This window comes from Oryx dammah, unplaced genomic scaffold (assembly GCF_014754425.2).
Source record: "Oryx dammah isolate SB20612 unplaced genomic scaffold, SCBI_Odam_1.1 HiC_scaffold_26, whole genome shotgun sequence".
NCBI lineage: Eukaryota > Metazoa > Chordata > Mammalia > Artiodactyla > Bovidae > Oryx > Oryx dammah.
The window spans coordinates 50,048,898-50,070,305 of record NW_024070210.1 but is presented as its reverse complement, the minus strand read 5'-3'; the positions used below and the strand labels follow the sequence as shown (position 1 = coordinate 50,070,305).

General features: G+C 39.6%; 1 protein-coding gene across 2 annotated transcripts in view; it reads right to left on the bottom strand.

The window, feature by feature from the left end:
• Positions 1-21,408, bottom strand: part of LOC120853037 (myocardial zonula adherens protein) — a 116,657-nt gene that overhangs the window by 23,628 nt on the left and 71,621 nt on the right. For both annotated transcript variants that reach the window (XM_040226613.1, XM_040226616.1), the window contains one exon: positions 18,333-18,416. In XM_040226613.1, the coding sequence (XP_040082547.1) occupies positions 18,333-18,416 (84 nt within the window). The remainder of the gene's footprint in view (positions 1-18,332; positions 18,417-21,408) is intronic.

Here is a 21,408-nt window from a genome sequence, read left to right as displayed (position 1 = left end):
CCTATTATACAGAGTGAAGTAAGTCAGAAAGAGAAACACAAATACTGTATATTAACACATAGATATGGACTTTAGAATGGAGAAGGCAATGGCACCCCACTTCAGTACTCTTGCCTGGAAAATCCCATGGACGGAGGAGCCTGGTGGGCTGCAGTCCATGGGGTCGCTAAGAGTCGGATATGACTGAGCGACTTCACCTTCACTTTTCACTTTATGCACTGGAGAAGGAAATGGCAACCCACCCCAGTGTTCTTGCCTGGAGAATCCCAGGGACAGGGGAGCCTGGCGGGCTGCCATCTATAGGGTCACACAGAGTCGGACACGACTGGAGTGATTTAGCAGCATGGACTTTAGAAAGACAGTAATGACTATCCTACATGCAGGGCAGCAGAAGAGACACAGATGTAAAGAACAGACTTTGGACTCTGTGGGAGAACACGAGGGTGGGATGATTTGAGAGAATAGCATTGAAACATATATATTACCGTATGTAAAATAGATGACCAGTGCAAGTTTGATGCATGAAGCAGAGCACCCAAAGCCAGTGCTCTGGGACAACCCAGAGGGATGGGATGGGGAGGGAGAGGGTTCAGGATGGGGGGACACATGTATACCTCTGGCCAATTCATGTTGATGTATGACAAAAACCATCTCAATATTGTAAAGAAATTATCATCCAATTTAAATAAATTATTTAATTTAAAAAATAGAGACTCGTGCAAAGAATAGCTATCAACCTTGGACAGAAGACAAACAACAACTGAGGTCTTCAGAGACTGAAGGACAGGTAAGTTTTAGACAGGAGTTAAAACTTGGAGCAGATGACAAGCATTGGCTGGGTTCTCTGTGATTTTTTTGTTTCTGTTTGCAGCTTTGCCCAAGAGCAGAATAGTCATAGTGGAGGCAGCACAAACACAGTAAAAATTGGGTAGAAAGATCATCTGTCTGGTAGGGAAAAAAAAAACAGTAGGAGTCTACGGGATAGAAGTGTTACCAAGAGTGAGAGGGAAGCCAAAATGGAAGGGTCAGAAAAGACTAAAATTCTATATTCTGTGTATAAACTCAGTTCCAGTCTCCAGCAGACCCCTGAACCATGTACATGTGGAGCAAAGTGAAAGCAGTATGAAGCCAAGGCTTAAAGAACTGAACTGAGATCTAACCCATCACACACCATAGCAAGGCAGGATGCAGTTGGGTCTAACCAGATTCTTTACCTTCTAAAACAATTACAAGTCTATTTTCCTGCACATCACTGATGAAGGAGGGAAAAAAAAAACAAATAGAAAATATAAATAGAAAACAAATGGTAACTTTTGAGCAGAAAAATACAATGCCTGAAATTAGATCAATCACTAGATTGCCCTAAGAAAAAAATGGATATGCCAAAGGAAGGAGTCAGTAAACTTGAAGACATTAATAGAGGTCATTCAATCAAGATAAGATAATGTTGAAAATAATAAATGAAACTTCATGGAATGTGAGACAATTTTTAAAAGCCTAACATAGGGACACTCGAATCACAGAAGTAAAGAAGAAACTGGAGCAGAAAAAATATTCAAAGAACTAATGTGGGGGCAGTGGGCTGGGCAGTAGTACATCTCCAGGTTCTTGGGGAAAACAAAGAATGGCTGAAATTTTCCCATATTTGGCAAGAGACATAAATTTATATAAATTCAAGAATTGAATATAACCAATATATTGATTATATATTATTGAATATATATATATAACCGATATATTGATTATATATTGATTCAATATATATTCTTGAATATAACCGATTCAAGAATCTCATCAAACTCAGACAACCAGTTCAAAGAGAAACCTACCTTGGCATATTACAGTCAAACTATTGAAAAACACAAAGAAAAATCTTGAAAGTCATCCTGTTACATATAGGGAAACAGTAATCTGAATTACCAAAGGTTGCTCATCAAAAACTATGAAAGCCAGGCGAGACTGAATACTAATGAAGGAAACTGTCAACCTAGAACTCTCTATATATTTCCATAGTGAAGGTGAACTACAGGCCTTATTTTTGAATAAGAAAAACTAAGTGAATGTGTCCCCATCTGGTCTGCACTACACAAAATGCTAAACAAAAATTCTTCACCCTGAAGAGAGGTATCAGAAACTCAGATTTTTCAGGAATGAGTGAAGAATATCAGAAATAAATACTATATGAGTAAATATAAAAGACAATTATTTTCTCTTAATTTCTCCAAAATACATACAACTTAAAACTTCTAGCAATATACTGTGGGTTTATAGTAATATATAGATAACTCAGGTAACTCAGACAGCAGAGGGAAGGGTTGATGGACCCTGCAAGATTTCTATATTTTATAGTAAGTGGTACAATATTACCTCTAAGTAGACTGTGAACACTTAATGATGTGTATTATAGTACCTAGAGCAACCACTCAAATATTAAAGACACAATGCCAATTGATGAATGGATGAATTAAAATGGAATTCTAAAAAATGTTGGAATAGTCCAAAAAAAGGCAAGAGAAGGAACAAAACCAGCAAACAAGCCAGAGGGACTAAACAGAAAACAAACAATGGCAGAACTAAATCCAACCATATCAATAAAAATTAAATGTCAATGGACTGTATACTTCAGTATAAAAATATCAGAATGTATAAAGAAACAAAACCTAACTATATATTGTCTACAGGAGATGTACTTTAAATAACACAGATCAGTTAAAAATAAGTGGATGGGAAAAAATATACCATGCAAACAATAAACTTAAAGAGTACAGAAATTATAATACCAGATAAAAGAGACTTTAAGGCAAAGAGTATGAACAAAGGTAGTGACCATATTTCATAATAAAGAGATCAATTCATGCCAAAACACAACAGTCAAAAATTTGTATGTACCTAATAAGAGAGCTTTAAAATATATGAAGTAAAAAACAAAATTAAATAGACAGTCTGAAATCATAGCAAGGGACTTTAATACCCCCTCTGAGCAACTAAGAGAACAGTTATACAAAAACCAGGAAAATCATAAATAATCCAGACAATATTATCAAGAACCTAAATCTAATTGATATTTATAGAACACACACAAAAACAGAAGAATATGAATTTTTTTATAATGGTCAACCAAGAGAAACCATATGCTGAGCCATAAAACAAGTCAAACTAAATTTAAAAGAATGAAAACCATACAAAGCATGTTCTAGGACCATAACAATTAAATTAGAAATAAAAAACAATAAGATATCTAAGAACACCACAAATGTTTGGAAGCTGAACAACACACTTCTAAATTGATAAGTCAAAGAAGAATCTCAAAGGAAATTAGAAAATATTTTGAACTGGATGATAATGAAAATACATCTTATTAAAGCTTGTAGGTTGCAGGTGAAGCAGAGCTGGGAAAGAACATTCATAGATTTAAAAGCGTGTATTAGAAAAGAAGAAAGGTCTAAAATCGCTGACCTAAGGTCTACCTCAAGAAGCTAGAAAAAGAAGAGCAAAGTAACACCAAAATAATTAGAAGGAAGAGAATAATGAATATCAGAGCAAACGGCCTCAATAAAACAGAAAACAGATAATATTCTCTATCCACAAAGCCAAAAGCTATTTTATTTTAAAAAGAAAACAGCAAAATTAATAACACTCTACCTAGATTGATCAAAGAAGGGTGGAAGGGGACAAATGATCAATATCAGAATAAAGAGGCATTAAAAAGAAATGATAGGATATCTATGGTGAAAAAAACAATATCAAGCCTTACTTCACACAAAACACAAAAATTAACTCCAAATGGATCTTAAAACTAAAAGCAAAACGCCTAGGCAAAGATTTCTTAGGAACTAAAAAGCAGAAACCATAACAAATTGATAAATTGAACTTTACCAAAAATAAAAATGGATACCAAAAGGTATCATTAAGAAAATGAAAAAGCAGGTCATAAAATGGGAGAAAATGTTCACAATACATATATCTGACAAAGAACTGGTATCCAGAATGCATAAAGAACCCTTAACACAATAAAAAAGAAAAGTAAAACTCAATGAAATAATGGGTCAAAGATCTGAACAAGCACTTCAAAAAATAATATATACAAATGGCTAATAAGCACTTAAAACATGCTCAGCATCACTGGTGACCATGGAAATACCACCATAATGAGATACCACCACATACCTTCCAGAATGGCTACATTAAGAAGACTGACAGTATTAAGGGTGAGGATGCAGAGAAACTGGAACAGTCCAACTTCTGGTGGGAAAGTAAACTCCTTTGATAAACAGTTTCTTTAAAAGTTAGACCTTTATCTACCATACATCCCAGCCATCCCATTACTAGGAATGTATTCAACAGGAATAAACCCGGCTTCAGGTTCAAGATGGCAGAGGAAAAGGATTTGTGCCCATTTCCTGCAAGAGCACCAGAATCACAACTAGCTGTTGAATAAGCATCAACAGAAAGACGCTTGAAACCGACCAAAAAAGATACCCCACATCCAAAGACAAAGAAGAAGCCACAACTAGATGGTAGGAGGGGCACAATTATGATAAAAACAAATCCCATACCCTCTGGGGAGCCCCTGCTGACCCACACCTCCATTGGAGACCCACAAACTGGAGAACAATAATACCAAAGGAGTTCTCCCACTGTTGTGAAGGTTTGGAACCCCATGTCAGGCTTCCCAGCCTGGGGACCCAGCAAAGGGACTGGGAATCCCCAGGGAATCTGACTTTGAAGGCCAGTGGGATTTGATTACAAAATTCCCATAGGACTGGGGGACCAGAGACTCCAGGGTCTCTGATGAAACAAAACCTTGTGTGCACCAAGACTCAGAGGAGAGGAGAAGTGACTCCACAGGAAACTGAACCAAAACCACCTGGTTGTGTTGGAGGGTCTCCTGTGGAGGTGTGGGTCAGCAGGGGCTCCCCAGAGGGACGGGGGCGGGGGGAGGTGCATGGGACTGGCAGCAGCTGTCTGGGGAGGTCACCTTCGGGGTAAACCTTCTTGGAGGCCACCACCAACCTGACCATAGAGCCCATAGACCCGAGGGCTGGGTTTCCTTAGGCCAAAAAATTACCAGCAAGGGAGCACAACCCCATCCTTCAGCAGATAATTGGATTAAAGCTTTACTGAGAAAGACCTAGTTTTTCCCACCACCAGTCCTTCCCTTTTAGGAAGCTTACAAAAGCCTCTTAGCCTCCTCCATCAGAGAGGGTAGACGGAAGAAGCAAAAAGAACCATAATCCCACAGCAACTAAAATAAAACCACATTATAGAAAGTTAATCAGCATGAAAAAGCAGAAAGTTATATCCCAGATGAAGGGACAAGATAAAACTCCAGAAAAACAACTAAATGAAGCAGAGATAGGCAACCTTTCAGAAAAAGAATTCAGAATAATGATAGTGAAGTTGATTCAGGATCTTAGAAAAAGAATGGAGGCAAAAATTGAGGTGATGCAAGAAGTGCTTACCAAAGACCTAGAAGAATTAAAGAACAAACAAACAGAGATCAATAATATACTAGAAGGAATCCACAGCAGGATAACTGAGGCAGAAGCATGGATAAATGACCTGGAGGACAGAATGGTGGAAATCACTGCCACAGAACAGGATATAGAAAAAAGAAGGAAAAGAAATGAAAACAGCCTAAGAGACCTCTGGGACAACATTAAATGCATGAACATTAGCATTATAGGGGACCCAGAAGGAAAAGAGAGAGAAAAAGGACCTGAGAAAATATTTGAAGAGATAATATCTGAAAACTTCCCAAACATGGGAAAGGAAATAATCAACCAAGTCCAGGAAGCACAGAGTCCCAGGCAGAATAAACACAAAGAGGAACACACTGAGACACATAGTAATCAAACTGACAAAATTAAAGACAGAGATAAAATATTAAAAGCAACAAGGGAAAAATGACAAATAACATAGAAAGGAACTCGCATCAGGCTATCAGCTGATTTCTCAACAGAAACTCTACAAGCCAGAAGGGAATGGCATGACATATTTAAAGTGATGAAAAGGAAGAAGCTACAACCAAGAATATTCCACCCAACAAGACTGTCCTTCAGATTTGATGGAGAAATCAAAAGCTTTCCAGATAAGAGAAAATTAAAGAGAATTTAGCACCACCAAACCAGCTTTACAACATAAGCTAAAGAACTTCTCTAGGCCTAAAACAAGAGAACAGAAAAGCCCTACCTACAGAAAATAAACCCAAAGCAATTAAGAAAATGGTAATAGGGTTATACATATGGATAATTACCTTAAATGTAACCATTTACATTTAAATACACCAACCAAAAGACATAGACTGGCTGAGCCGATGTAAACATGTGCACGTTTGCACTTTCACTTACCACATCACTCTGCTTGACCCCCCAAATTGTATGTAATTATTTTATATTGTTAGGTTAATCATGTTTCCATTATGGCTTGCAATTGTAATTATCTTTTTATTTTTTGTCTTGTTATTGATTGTGAAAACTGATAAACATCTTTCACTATTGTGAAAGAAAGTGAAGTAGCTCAGTCATGTCCAACTCTTTGCGACCTCGTGGACTGTAGCCTACCAGGCTCCTCTGTCCATGGGATTCTCCAGAAAAGAATACTGGAGTGGGTTGACTTTTCCTTCTCCAGGGGATCTCCCCAACCTAGGGATCAAACCCGGGTCTCCCGCATTGGAGGCAGACGCTTTAACCTCTGAGCCACCAGGGTATGTAACTATTACTCAATACCATTGTATTATGATTGGTCAGCAGAAAAATTACAGAATTCTGTATCACCAAAACTACCATGTAATAGAAAAACCTGTAATCACTTAAAAAATCCATATGCATATGAGAATTATTTTGGAATTTTCTGAAAAATACTGGTATTGCTGTTTTTGCCAGCACTCCAGATATGTTTCTAATGAGTAGACATGTTTAAAAATAACTGGACTATGAAGATCTTTTATTTTTATCTAGTTTGTTTCACTTTTTCTATTTCATATTCAGTGCTCCCATTTCATTTAGTTTATGGTTCCCAACTTCTCCATCTCTTTTCTTTTTAATGTTCTTTCTCAAGCCTTTATCAAGTATAGTAGAAAAGCTTTTGTATACATATGTATAATCTATATAATCTATATTTTAGAAAACTTATGAAATTTTTCCTAACTAAAAAATTTATGACATTTAGATTCCACTTGCATCACTTCATGGGAAATAGATGGGGAAACAGTAGAAACAGTGTCAGAATTTATTTTGGGGAGCTCCAAAATCACTGCAGATGGTGACTGCAGCCATGAAATTAAAAGACGCTTACTCCTTGGAAGAAAAGCTATGAGCAACCTAGATAGTATATTCAAAAGCAGAGACATTACTTTGCCAACTAAGGTCCGTCTAGTCAAGGCTATGGTTTTTCCTGTGGTCATGTATGGATGTGAGAGTTGGACTGTGAAGAAGGCTGAGCGCTAAAGAATTGATGCTTTTGAACTGTGGTGTTGGAGAAGACTCTTGAGAGTGCCTTGGACTGCAAGGAGATCCAACCAGTCCGTTCTGAAGGAGATCAGCCCTGGGATTTCTTTGGAAGGAATGATGCTAAAGCTGAAACTCCGGTACTCTGGCCACCTCATGCGAAGAGTTGACTCATTGAAAAAGACTTTGATGCTGGGAGGGATTGGGGGCAGGAGAAGAAGGGGACGACAAGATGAGATGGCTGGATGGCATCACTGACTCGATGGACGCGAGTCTGAGTGAACTCTGGGAGTTGGTGATGGACAGGGAGGCCTGGCGTGCTGCAATTCATGGGGTCACAAAGAGTCGGACATGACTGAGCAACTAAACTGAACTGAACTGCTTGACTTAGTGTGAATAGAATGCTAGATTTCTAATTTTAAAAAATAAATATGCAACAAGCAACAAAGGTTTACTGTATAGCACAGGGAACTATAATTGATATCTTATAATAACCTATAATTATAATGGAAAATAATTTCAAAAATAACATAGGTGTATATGTATAACTGAATCACACACACAAAAAAGAAATTTTGTAAACTTTTTGAAATTTAGTGATGTTTACCTTTTTGCCAGTTTTTCTAAATGTCCTATGGACTTCTAATAACATATGAGATAAAATTTTAAATATATTTATGTAGGATATGATTAATATAAATTAAATAGAAATCTGTTATATTTAAATCATTAACGACATCATTCAAGATGCCCCTATTCTCATTTTTTCTGTACTTGATAAAATATTCTCAGGGAAATGTTAGTATGTCTATGATTAGATATTTTTTCTTTTCCCTTATATTTCTTCTGATTTTTGCTTTATGTGTCTGTTTCTTTGTTGTTAAGGTGTCTAATAGTTTATGATGTCTATCTTTTTTGTGAATTGTACCTTTTATCATTAAAATTATTCATCTTTGCTTCATTTAAAATAAATTAATTACTTTAAAAAAAGAAGAAACCCTAAGTTCACATAATGACTTGTACAGTAATGTTCCCAGCAGCTTTATTCACAATAGCCCCAAACCAGAAACAACCCAAATGAGTATCAGTAAGGAATGGAGAAATAAACTGTGGTATCTTAATAAAAATATCCTGCCACAAAAAAAGAACGCATATAAGATGGATATATCTCAAATCATTACACTGAGTGAAAGAAGCTAACTAGACATGAAAGAGCACACAACTACACAATTCTATTTATATAAAATGCAAACAAGTCCAAAAAAAGATCCCTGGTTGCCCGGTGGTGAATAGGGAGGGAGATGGACTGCAAAGGGAAATAGATCTTGAGAGCGATGGAAACGTTCTGCATCTTGTCTGCAGTGGTGGTTTCACGGGTATATACAACCATCAACACTCATTAAATTACATACTTTCTTAAAAATGGAGGCTTAATTGCCATATAATATTCTGTTGGTTTCAGGTATCCAACATATGATTTGGTGTTTGCACACCCTATAAAATGATCAGGGCAGGATGTCTAGTTAACATCTGTCACCATACACTTTAGAAAGCTGCAGCTTTATTTGTATGAATTAATACAAGGTTGACAGGACCTAAAAAAGGATGATGAGAGCCTGAATATGGGCAACAGGAGGACAATTAGAGCGGGATGACAGAAATACTTAAAAAAACAATAATTTTAAAAGGTAGGTCTTGATGCAGGAAAGCAAACACACTCTGCTCTGAGCCTCACAGGCTATGACTAAAGAGCAGCCCTGGCTGACTGCCTGGCTTGTGCTGCAGAACAGATTGCTCCAGGACTGAGAATCAGGTTCCAGGGTTTTCCTACTCTCAAACACCACCACCTTGTGTTGAGCTGTGAAATGCAGACCACCCAGGAACTTGGGAGGCTGTGCGCCTTCCAGAAAGGAAGGACCTGGTGTGGCACCTCTTGGCATTTTTGGGAAATTATGTCACAGATGAATGGCAGCCACCTCCTTCCCCAGCTCCCGAGGCCCCAGGGAGGGAGCAGCCGGAGCTGCAGCCCGAGCTCTAAACAAGAATGCACGTCCAATAAAACCTGCACGTGGTGCCTGGTGCTGCTGCCCCAGTGTCACACAGGAAAATTCATAATTGACCCAGGAATGCACAGCAGACACGTTGAGAGGTTTATGTACCACACAACACACGTTAAATGCAGGATGGACAAAACCAAGACATCTGACTCCCTTCCTCTGACTTTGGAGTTGGAATGTAAGTTTAGGATTTTCAGCAGAGAAAAATGAAATGGGATCTGTTCAGTTTCAGAAAGCTGATGAACCTTATGAAGCCAGATGCTTATAACTTTATTTTAATAAAAGTTTCTCAGCAGGTAAAGAACCGCCTGCAATGCAGAAGACACAAGTTCAACCCCTGAGTCTGGAAGATCCCCTGGAGAAGGAAATGGCAACCCACTCCAGTATTCTTGCCTGAAAAATCCCATGGACAGAGGAGCCTGGCGGGCTGCAGTCAATGGGTTACAAAGAGTCAGACACAACTGAGCTACTAAGCACATAAAGCAAGACATATTGGAAATAAGGGATGCGGTATTTGATCTTCAAGAGATGAGTGAATAAAAATATATTTGGAAAAAAAATAAAATAGAATGGGCATATTTTTGCATCAAGGAGATTTCTGAATCAGCTGATGAAAACCTAGTCTGATGGGGCCAGGCTAGCACAAACTTCTAGGGATCTGGTGGAGGAAGGGGTTGCAAAATCTAATGAGTTTCTGCACCAGTAAGTACATATGATGGATTCAGGGACCAGAATAATCTACATTCTCTATTTAAAAGAAGGAGGAAGAGAAGGACAAAAAGGAAATGTAAATCAGTTGACAACAGAAGGAGTCCCTGGGACCTAGCTATTGAAGAAACAGGAAACACATGGCATTTACCGGGAGCTATGTACTTTTCTAATCACTTAGTATTAACTAATTTAGTCTTCCTAACAACTCTGTGCAGAGGACTCCCATTTACAAATGAACAACCTAAGGCACAGAGCAGTTAAGTAACTTGCTCAAGACCACATAACTAGTAAGTGACAGAGCTGACACTGGAACTCAGGCAGTCTAGCTCCAGAGTCTGAAGTCAGGCCCTTAACAAAGGGTAGCTAGTTTATTCGGAGAAGGCAATGGCACCCCACTCCAGTACTCTTGCCTGGAAAATCCCACGGATGGAGGAGCCTGGTGGGCTGCGGTCCATGGGGTTGCTAAGAGTCGGACACGACTGAGGGACATCACTTTCAATTTTCACTTTCCACTTTCCTGCACTGGAGAAGGAAATGGCAACCCACTCCAGTGTTCTTGCCTGGAGAATCCCAGGGACGAGGGAGCCTGGTGGGCTGACGTCTATGGGCTCGCACACAGTGGGAAGTGACTGAAGTGACTTAGCAGCAGCAGCAGCTAGTTTATTAATCAGACAGGACTAGGATACTCGCTCTGTCCACCAAAACTTTTTGAAGATAACTAAAACACCATCATTGGCATCATTACAGTAAAGCAGAGAATGGAAAGTCAAGGAATAAAAACTCCTGGTGTTAGAATAGGTCAACATAACAGAAATTCTTAGTGGCCAACAGGACCCTGTATTATAAAGCAAAACAACTAGATAAATTTGGAAAATGTCAGTGCAACCTCAGAATCTTTAAAAAAACACATATTTTCCCCAATTTTGACACTACTAAAATGGTCTTTAAACAACAGGGTTCTAGTGTACAGCATAAGAAATTATATTCAATATCCTGTGATAAAACATAATGAAAAAGAATATAACTGAGTCACTTTGCTATACTGGTACACTGGAGAAGGGAATAGCAAATCACTCCAGCATTCTTGCCTTGAGAACCCCGTGAATAGCATGAAAAGGAAAAAAGATATGAAACTGAAAGATGAACCCCACCCCCACCCCCAGATCAGTATGCTACTGGAGAAGAGCAGAGAAAGAGCCACAAAAGGAATAAAGAGGCTGAGGCAAAGTGGAAATGATGCTCAGTTGTGGATGTGCCTGGTGGTCGAAGTAAAGTCCAATGCTGTAAAGAACGATGTTGCAAAGGAATCTGGAATGTTAGGTCCATGAATCAAGGTAAATTGGAAGTGGTCAAACAGGAGCTGGCAAGAGTGAACATCAACATTTTAGTAATCAGTGAAATAAAATGGACAGGAATGGGTGAATTTAATTCAGATGACCATTTTATCTATTAGTATCTACTATTATCTACTACTACTACTGTGGTCAAGAATCTCTTAGAAGATATGGAGTAGTCAACAAGAGTCCAAAATTCAGTACTTGGGTGCAGTCTCAAAAATGACAGAATGATTTTGGTTTGTTTCCAAGGCAAACCATTCAACATCACAGTAATCCAAATCCATGCCCCACAGAAGAAGAAGAGGAAGAAGAATGGTTCTGTGAAGACTTACAAGACCTTCTAGAACTAACACCAAAGAGAAGATTTCCATTTTATCATAGGAGACTGGAATGCAAAAGCAGGAAGTCAAGAGATACCTGGAGTAACAGGCAAGTTTGGCCTTAGAGTTCAAAATGAAGCAGGGCAAGACTAACAGAATTTTGCCAAGAGAATGCACTGGTCATGGCAAACACCCTCTTCCAACAACACAAGAGACGAGTTTACACATGGACATCACCAGATGATCAGCACCGAAATCAGACTGATCATATTCTTTGCAGCCAAAGATGGAGAAGCTCTATACAGTCAACAAAAACAAGACCAGGAGCTGACTGTGGCTCATATCATGACCTCCTTATTGCAAAATTCAGATTTAAATTGAAAAAAGTAGGGAAAACCATCCAGGTATGGCCCAAATCAAATCCCTTATGATTATATATTAGAAGTGACAAATAGATCAAGGGATTAGATCTGATAGAATGCCTGAAGAACTATGGACAGAGGTTTGTAACATTGTACAGGAGGTGTTGACCAAAACCATCCCCAAGAGAAATAAGTGCAACAGGGCAAAATGGTTGCCTGAGGAGGCTTTACAAACAGCTGAGAAAAGAGAAAGGAAAGGCAAAGGAGAAGAGGAAAGATAAACCCATTTGAATGCAGAGTTCCAAAGAATAACAAGGAGAGATGAGAAAGCCTTAAGTGATCAATGCAAAGAAACAGGGGAAAACAACAGAATGGAAAAGACTAGAGATCTCTTCAAGAAAATTAGAGATACTAAGGGAACATTTCATGCAAAGATGGGTACAATAAAGGACAGAAACAGTATGGACTTAACAGAAACAGAAGATATTAAGAAGAGGTGGCAAGAATACACAAAAGAACTATATGAAAAAGATCTTAATGACTCAAGATAACCACGATGGTATGATCACTCACCTAGAGTCAGAAATTCTGGAGTCCAAAGTCAAGTGGGCCTTAGGGAGCATTACTATGAACAAAGCTAGTGGAAGTGATAAAATTCTACCTGAGCTATTTCAAATCCTAAAAGATGAGGCTGTTAAAGTGCTGCACTCAATATGCCAGTAAATTTGGAAAATTCAGCAGTGGCCACAGGACTGGAAAAGGTCAGTTTTCATTCCAATCCCAAAGAAGGGCAATGCCAAAGAATGTTTAAACTACTGTACAATTGTGCTCATTTCACATGCTAGCAAGGTAATACTCAAAATCATTTAAGCTAGACTTCAACAGTATGTGAACCAAGAACTTCCAGATGTACAAGCTGGATTTAGAAAAGGCAGAGGAACCAGGGATCAAATTGCCAACATCCACTGGATCATAGAAAAAGCAAAGAAATTCCAGAAAAACATCTGCTTCATTGACTATGCTAAAGCCTTTGACTGTGTGGATCACAACAAACTGTAGAAAATTCTGAAAGAGATGGGAATACCAGACCATCTGACCTGCCTCTTGAGAAACCTGTATGCAGGTCAAGAAGCAACAGTTAGAACTGGACATAGAACAGGGACTGGTTCAAAATTGGAAAGGCTGTATATTGTCACCCTGCTTATTTAACTTATATGCAGAGTACAGCATGTGAAATACCACGCTTGATGAAATCACAAGCTGGGATCAAGATTTCAGGGAGAAATATCGATAACCTCAGATATACAGATGACACCACCCTAATGGCAGAAAGTGAAGAGGAACTAAAGAGCCTCTTGATGAAGGTGAAATAGGAAGAGTGGAAAAGCTGGCTTAAAACTCAACATTCAGAAAACTAAGATCATGGAATCTGGTCCCATCACTTCATGGCAAATAGATGGGTAAACAACAGAAACAGTGAGAGACTTTATTTTCTTGGGCTCCAAAATCATGGCGGATGGTGACTACAGCCATGAAATTAAAATACACTTGCTCCTTGCAAGAAAAGCTATCATAAACCTAGACAGTGTATCAAAAAGCAAGAGACATCACTTTGCTGACAAAGGTCTGTCTAGTCGAGTAAAGTGAAGTCACTCAGTCGTGTCCAACTCTTTGTGACCCCATGGACTGTAGCCCACCAGGCTCCTCCATCCATGGAATTTTCTAGGCAAGAGTACTGGAGTGGGTTGCCATTTCCTTCTCCAGGGGATCTTCCTGACCCAGGGATCGAACCCGGGTATCCCACATTGCAGGCAGGTGCTTTAACCGTCTGAGCCACTAGCTAAAGCATTGATTTTTTCCAGGAGTCATGTACAGATGTGAGAGTTGGACCATAAAGAAGGCTCAGCGCCGATGAACTGATGCTTTCAAATTGTGGTGGAGAAGGCTCTTGAGAGTCCCTTGGACAGCAAGGAGATCAACATAGTCAATCCTAAGGAAATCAGTCCTGAATATTCATTGGAAGGACTGATGCTGAAGCTGAAGCTCCAATACTTTAGCCACATGATGCAAAGAGCTGACTCACTGGAAAAGACCCTGATGCTGGGAAAGATTGAGGGCAGGAGGAGAAGGGGGTGACAGAGGATGAGATGGTTGGATGGCATCAATGACTCAATGGACATGAGTTTGAGCAAACCCCAAGAGAGAGTGAAGGACAGGGAAGCCTGGCGTGCTTCAGTCCATGGTGTTGCAAAGAGTCATATACGAATGAGGATCTGAACAACAACAACAATAACAACAACTTTGCTATACAGCAGTAATACAACACTGTAATTCAACTGTACTTCAATAAAAAATAAATTAACAAAACAAAACAAATAAAATGGGCCTAACATAAGCTCAGCAGTTTAGCCCACTACCAATGCTCATGCCCAGGTAGTCAGCAGCACTGTTCTCCACTAAAACCAGGGCTCTTGAAAACAGGTCAGTATCATATCATATCTTGGGACTGGACAACAACAGGAACAGATCTGAAATGCCTGTTGCCAAACAGCAAGAATGACTCCACAGGTATCAGGAGCTCTGCTCCATGGGAGGGGAAGGGACTGCAGAACTCTCTCCCCAGATGAGCTGTGACACTCTGCGCTTCGAAACGTAAGAGAAGGGAAAATCACCGTGGAAGCGACATGAGTCTGTCAAATCCCTTTTGTTCATGATGTCCTACAAAAGGAAAGTTAATATAAAGTGAAGAGAAAGGAAGTTTTCATAGCAAAGAAAGATGAGAATAATAAGATATGTTATAATTTGTTATTGATCTTTAAAACTGAAAAGCATTCCTATATAAGGCCATGTAATTTCTTTTACAGAGTGTTAATTACATGTCTGTTTTCTGTGATTTCTGTGGTGAGTAGGAAAAAATAACAAAAGGAACTATAAGTCAAGTCACTCAGGACTTGCAGGCCCTTGGAAGGACTGCTTGGCACTGGAGGTCATACAACAAGCAGGTGAAAAGAGAGACAGAGATGCACTGGCATCGTGGTCACACACAATTAACAAGGAGATGAGAGCAGTGTGTTCGTAACATCATCCACTGCTCACACAACCTGAAGAGGAAAACCAAGAGCTCAAACTCATCTCCTAAGAGGTGAAATCTCTACCTGGTCCGACAAAGAATGGTAAAGTATTAATAAGGAATATATACATTTTTAACAGTACTAAAGATAAGTCAACACACCCCAATGATAAGGGGTCCTGAGTTTGAATCACCTTGAAGCCACCTAGTCCTATACCATAAAGCAAGAATGTGTCCCTCCAAGAGTCAGCATCCTGTAGGCTTTGCTGCTCAGAAAAGGTATTCCTTGTCCTCTGGATATGAAAGATCAGTTCAACTGTCTGGAAAATGTCACAATGACATTTAGGTTAACTCTAAGAAAACACTGAAATAAATGAAACAATGGCCTTTCCAAGATCTTAAAAACCAAGAACACAACGAAGATATAAACTAAACCCAAGATACTTAATATTTTAGAATGTTAAAGTATAAATGTATTATTAAATCTTGACATGTTGTATATGTTTTATCTGTTGTTTAAGATAGATGATCAAAAGGAATTAGCCATTCTAAATTTGTAGTAGAATTTAAATAGTTTAGGGAAATTTTATCAACCAAATCTATAGTCAGTGTTTAAATGCTCAAGGAGAAATGGTTTTCAAACCATTCTGAATGACTTTTTGGATACACATAGCAGACACAGCCACCCCACCCCCATGCTCTGGATACTCACCAATTCCTGACATGCCTTCATGACTTTTTACCTGGGGGGCTTCCTCTGCCCACCGGAGCCAATTGGCTCTGCCCAGGGCAGACCAGAATTGCCACAACCTCCTGGAGCAGGTCTCAACCAACTACTGATGGGTGTTAGTGGACAAATGCCCCAGCTTTCAGACCTTCTGGTAAGGATATCTCAGAAGCTAGTGCGAGCCATCTCCCCCGGACACCCAGGGCAAGTGAGCCGCAGCCGTCCCCAGTGGCAGTCTCAGGAAGGTCGTCGGTAGAGGCCTTCAACGCTTTCCCTGACTCACTTCTCCTCTCCCCACTGGGGCTTTCAGGGATCACCTCCTAACTAAACTAGCAGACTCACATCCACATCTCAGAGTCTGGGCAGCCCAAATGAAGAGAAGAGGAGAGTTCACCAAATCAAAAGCACTCATGTGTAAGGCTCTTCTCAAAGCACAGTCCTCCGCTGGGCATTTTCTAATTTCCCAGCAGGGGAGCCGGCTTGAGAGCACAGCCAGCCAGGGGAGACAGAAGAGGGTGGGCACGGTCTTGGGTAACCCTCTGCCTCTCCTGTCAGCGTCTCCTTCCTGGAACCAGCCTCTCTCGGGACCCGTGACTTTCACCAGGTCACACGCTCTCTGACTCTCACTGTGGAGCTGTGATTCCTCCACAGGGAGCTGTGATCTCAGAGGAAAGTCTTCGATACAGAAGTCTCCATTCATAAAGCTAGAGCTGGACTCAGGGGACAGGACAAATGTCCACTTACTCAGCTGTCAGGACAATGAGCCCGTGGCTCTGAGTCTGCTCTGAGGTCCCTCTGGGCCATGAGGGGCTTCCGCTTATGACTTTTATAGGCAGCCCCCCCGAAACAGAGGGAACAAAGACCCTGCTCGCACCCCTACAAACATGGTGGTTTAGTGCTCAGGCTTACTCACTTATAATTGTCGCTTTGGGCGGGTTCCTTAAATCCCTGAACCTCAGTTTCTTTAGCTATAAAATGGAGGAAATATAATCTAACTCACCCCTCTTACTAAAGAAAAAATGATTGATTGCTTAGGCATGCCAGCCACTCTCTATGCACTCCCATCACATGGACACACACATAGGTGCAGTTATCATCCTCAGGTTCTAATTCTAAGAAACCTTTCCAGGGTCACCCAGCTAATAAGAATGTAGGGCTCAACCCTAGGCAAGCCTGATCCACTCATGACTCTATGGTATACAAAAGACACAGAAAGTAAAAGCGCCCAGCACACACTAGGAGCTTAATTGCTGTCATTACTTTCCTGTGTCCTTACTTCCCCATTCTCTCCTGGGCTGTCTCTCACTGGGGAAGGACCATAAAGAGGACACACACAAGGAGAGATTCACGGAGCCTTAAATGAAGAGGCTCAATGCCAAGTTCTTAATAAAAAGCCTTCAGAGAAAACAAAAGGCTTCCACTTCTATTAACACCTAAGCTCTTAAAGTTCTTTCAACGCCGTAATTTCCTTCCCTGGAACCTCCACAAAATTCCCAAAATGCCTTTCAAAAGGCCATAAAGTCAGGAATACTAAATATCATAGAAGTTTCCAGGGAAATTAAGTCACCTCTGGGGCTTCCCTGGTGGCTCAGTGGTAAAGAACCTAGCTGCCAAGCAGAAGATGTGGGTTCGATCCCTGGGTCAAGAAGATACCCTGGAGAAGGAAATGGCAACCCACTCCAAAATCCTTGCCTGGGCAATCCCATGGACAGAGGAGCTACAGTCCATGGGGTCACAAAGAGTAGCACACGACTTAGTGATTAAACAAGTCACCTCTAAAGCGTGTTGACTCGATGTCACAGAAGAGCTCTGGGTGAGGAGTCTGTCTCTCAGCCTGGCTCTGGCACTGAACTGTGTAACCTTGAGAAAAGCTACTCGCCTTCCCTGTGCCTTTTTGTTGTTATTATTGAGAGAATAAACCTCATCTTGCCTTTCTTAAAGTTGTTGAGAAAATCATGTGAGAGATGTATGTGAAAATACTTGGCAAATTATAAAGCACAACACAGATGTGGGGAGTTATCAGTATTCATCAGCAGCCTATCCAACTTGCTAAGAAAATTCCTGAATAAGAAAAATGGGAGCCAAAAAGCAGCGGTGAGTAACAAGGGGGGATAAGGAGAGTCAGATGGTAAAGAAAAACTAGCTGTCAGAACCTCATTTTCAATGTTGGCAGTTAACCTTCAATCAATTTTATAAGGCCAGGAAATAGCCATATTTTTAATTAAGTGTCGGCGGTAGGCTCAGCAACATAAAATTTAATGGTAGGGAAGACACCAGCATGAAGAAACATAGTTTCTTACCTCTCCTTCTAAGAAAGATATCTTTTCTAAAAGCTGCAATATTAAGAGTTGTTTCTGCTGCACCTTCTTCTTTAGTGATTCAATCTGGAAAGAAACAAATTGGACATTGTTAATCAAAAATGCAGAACTGTACAAGTTAATCAACTAGAAGAGCTTTCATTCATACAGAAGCTACATATTGGTTCTTCTGTGTTCTGTACAAGGGTATTAACATGAGTTGCTCCATGGAGAGGGGGGTTCTGTGCCCAGGTAAGCTTGGGACATCAAACATGGTTGTGGAGCTGTTTCATTAGGTTTATTTAGCCCAACATTTCTGCACTGATTTTGCTGTGGAACCCTTAGTAAAACTTCACTGATGAGAAGTACGGACGTAACTCTACATAAAAAATTTATTCAGCTTGAATTTATGCCACAGCCTGTATTTCCAACATTCAGCTCTGTTGGTCCTGTTTGTATATTCATATTTGTTCGACTAAGTGTCAAAAGTTTTGCTCTGGGAAAAAGGTCACTGTCACTGAAAGTAATAATGAAATTCAGAGGATTGAGGACTCATGAGGCCTGGGGCAATCAGGGAAGTCCTCTGAAAGACAGGGGCTTGAGCTGGGTTTTTTCTCTTTGTTTTTATACTATATCTATCTTGGAGTACCATTTGTTTTTCACTCACGAATCATGTCTCCACAGACAAATCGCAGGTTTCCTAAAAGCAGGAACCAGAGTGCTCTGTACCAGGCCATGTCTTGGACAACAGTGGGAACAGAGTGTGGGTTCAATAAATAACATGTGATTTGGAAGAATGCGCTAATTTTCCAACAATTTTTATATGAAATTTGAGCATTTGCATACTAGAGTGGGTTGCCATTTCCTTCTCTTTTTAAAAATCCCTCTCTGTGCAAAATGACACAATTCTTACGGAAGGGACTCTAGCAATAACTAAAAGAAGTGCAAGTGTACAATTATACTTAACCTTTGACCCAGCAATTCTATTTCGAGGAATAGATCCTATAGATACATTAGCCAAAATATGAAATGACTTGGACATAGGATTTTAGAAAACACACACACACAAAGACAGAACTCCATCAATAAGTGGCTGATAAACTATGGTACATCTTAACAATGGATTTCCTTGTAACCTTCAAGAAAAAGTGAAGATATTGTATATTGTAAGGAATGTATGGTATGCTGGCTTTGGTGTAAAACTACTGAAGACATATGAATGAATATTTGCAAAAAGAAACTCTACAAAGATCAAACAAGTCTTAATATTTACCAAGAGGGAGAGGGAGGAAGGAAATTAGAAGGAAGAGACGGAAGACTTTTCTGATAATAACCTTGTTATACAGGTTCAATCTTGGAAGTACGTTTTATAGATTCAAAAAATAAAAACCAAAAAGGCAGGGGGAAAGTGAATCCTAAAATCTGAAAACAAGCTGAAATAAAGGAAAGTGTAAGTGAAGTCACTCAGTCGTGTTCGACTCTTTGCAACCCGTGGACTGTAGCCCACCAAGCTCCTCCGTCCATGGGATTCTCCAGGCAAGAATACTAGAGTGGGTTGCCATTTCCTTCTCCAGGGGATCTTCCCGACCCAGGGATCAAACCTAGGTCTCTCACATTTCAGGCAGAAACTTTAACCTCTGCACCACCAGGGAAGCAACTTAACTGTATATCAAATTGTTAAAAGAAGTAATTCAGGCACTGTTAGAACAAGGTAATTTGACAAGATATTTTTAGTGGATGTATTCTAAAGATAAAAAGAATTGCAAGAAACCTCTCACTCACTGGGAAAATTTGGATAGTAATGTTAGTATTATATTTTGAAACTACTTGATAGATTGTATAATAACATTTGGAGCCAAGGCCTTTAGTGTAAGAGAAAGAAATATGAGTATGAAATCAAAGAGGTTAAAAAAAAAAAGTTTTGCTAGATTTGAAATGAAAGTTATCAGTATGAACTCATAATTTTTGTTTGCGTTTTTAAAAATATACTAGATAAGCCTGAGACACCTTATTCTACCTGAAAACAAAGACATGAAGGGTCTCCCTTGGGTCAAAGACAAGACAATTTGTACATCAAAAAGAGTGTAATTAAGTAAAACACATGGAATATATATATATATTTTTAAACCCTGAGCATTTTATGATTCTTAAAAAAGAAAAAACAAAGCAGCAACAATTGGAAATGACAGTGGAACCAACTCCTTACTTAGAAACTTGAAGATTTAGAGAAAAGGATAAAGCATTTATCCTGCCTTACTTGCACAAACTGCATGTTGAGATTACTTTAAAAAGTCCCAGTTTATGAGGAAAGAAGTTTTACTTTACAGAAGAATTCCAGGTAATAAATGGAGAAGGAAAGAGAAAATTTGGAAATCACCATTGTGTGATACCTAGGAAATATTACTAACAGACTGAAGCAAATTTCATGGACAGATGAAATACTGAGGGGCAAAGCTGATGAGGAACCTGATAACTGTGTTGAGGGCTGTCACCACCTGAATCCATAGCCAGCCTCACCATCACCCAAAGTGGGATCACCAGACAATATGTGCCCCCAGAGCAGTACAAAATGAATCACCCAGGAAGTAGTCTTGCCTCCCCCGACTAAAAAAAGTTGAAACACAATCTAATCAAGCTAATAAGGAGACAAAAAGTCAAATTCAGAATGTGGGAACATTTACAGGACAGCTGACTTAGTTCCTGCAGTAAGTCACTGGGTCGGGGTAAACTTGAGTTGGGGGTGAGGGGAGTAAACGGAGCGTGCTCTAGATCAAAGGACTTTAGAAACCTAGCAACCAAGTATAGTGGACTTCTCTGTATGCTGATTGGGGCAAAGTACTATTAAAAGACTTTTTAAAGACATTTTGGAAAATGTTATTACAGACCGATATCAAATGGGACCAAGAATTATCATTGATTTTGTTAGCTGTGAAAACTAACATGCAATAATAACTAATTATGATTACAGAAGGAAAAAGTGCACATGTTTTAGAGATGCCTAGTGAAACACGCAGAATCTCTGGGATTTGCCTTTTAAAATAATTGCACAAAGGAAAAAATAAAAGGAAAAGAAGGTGGA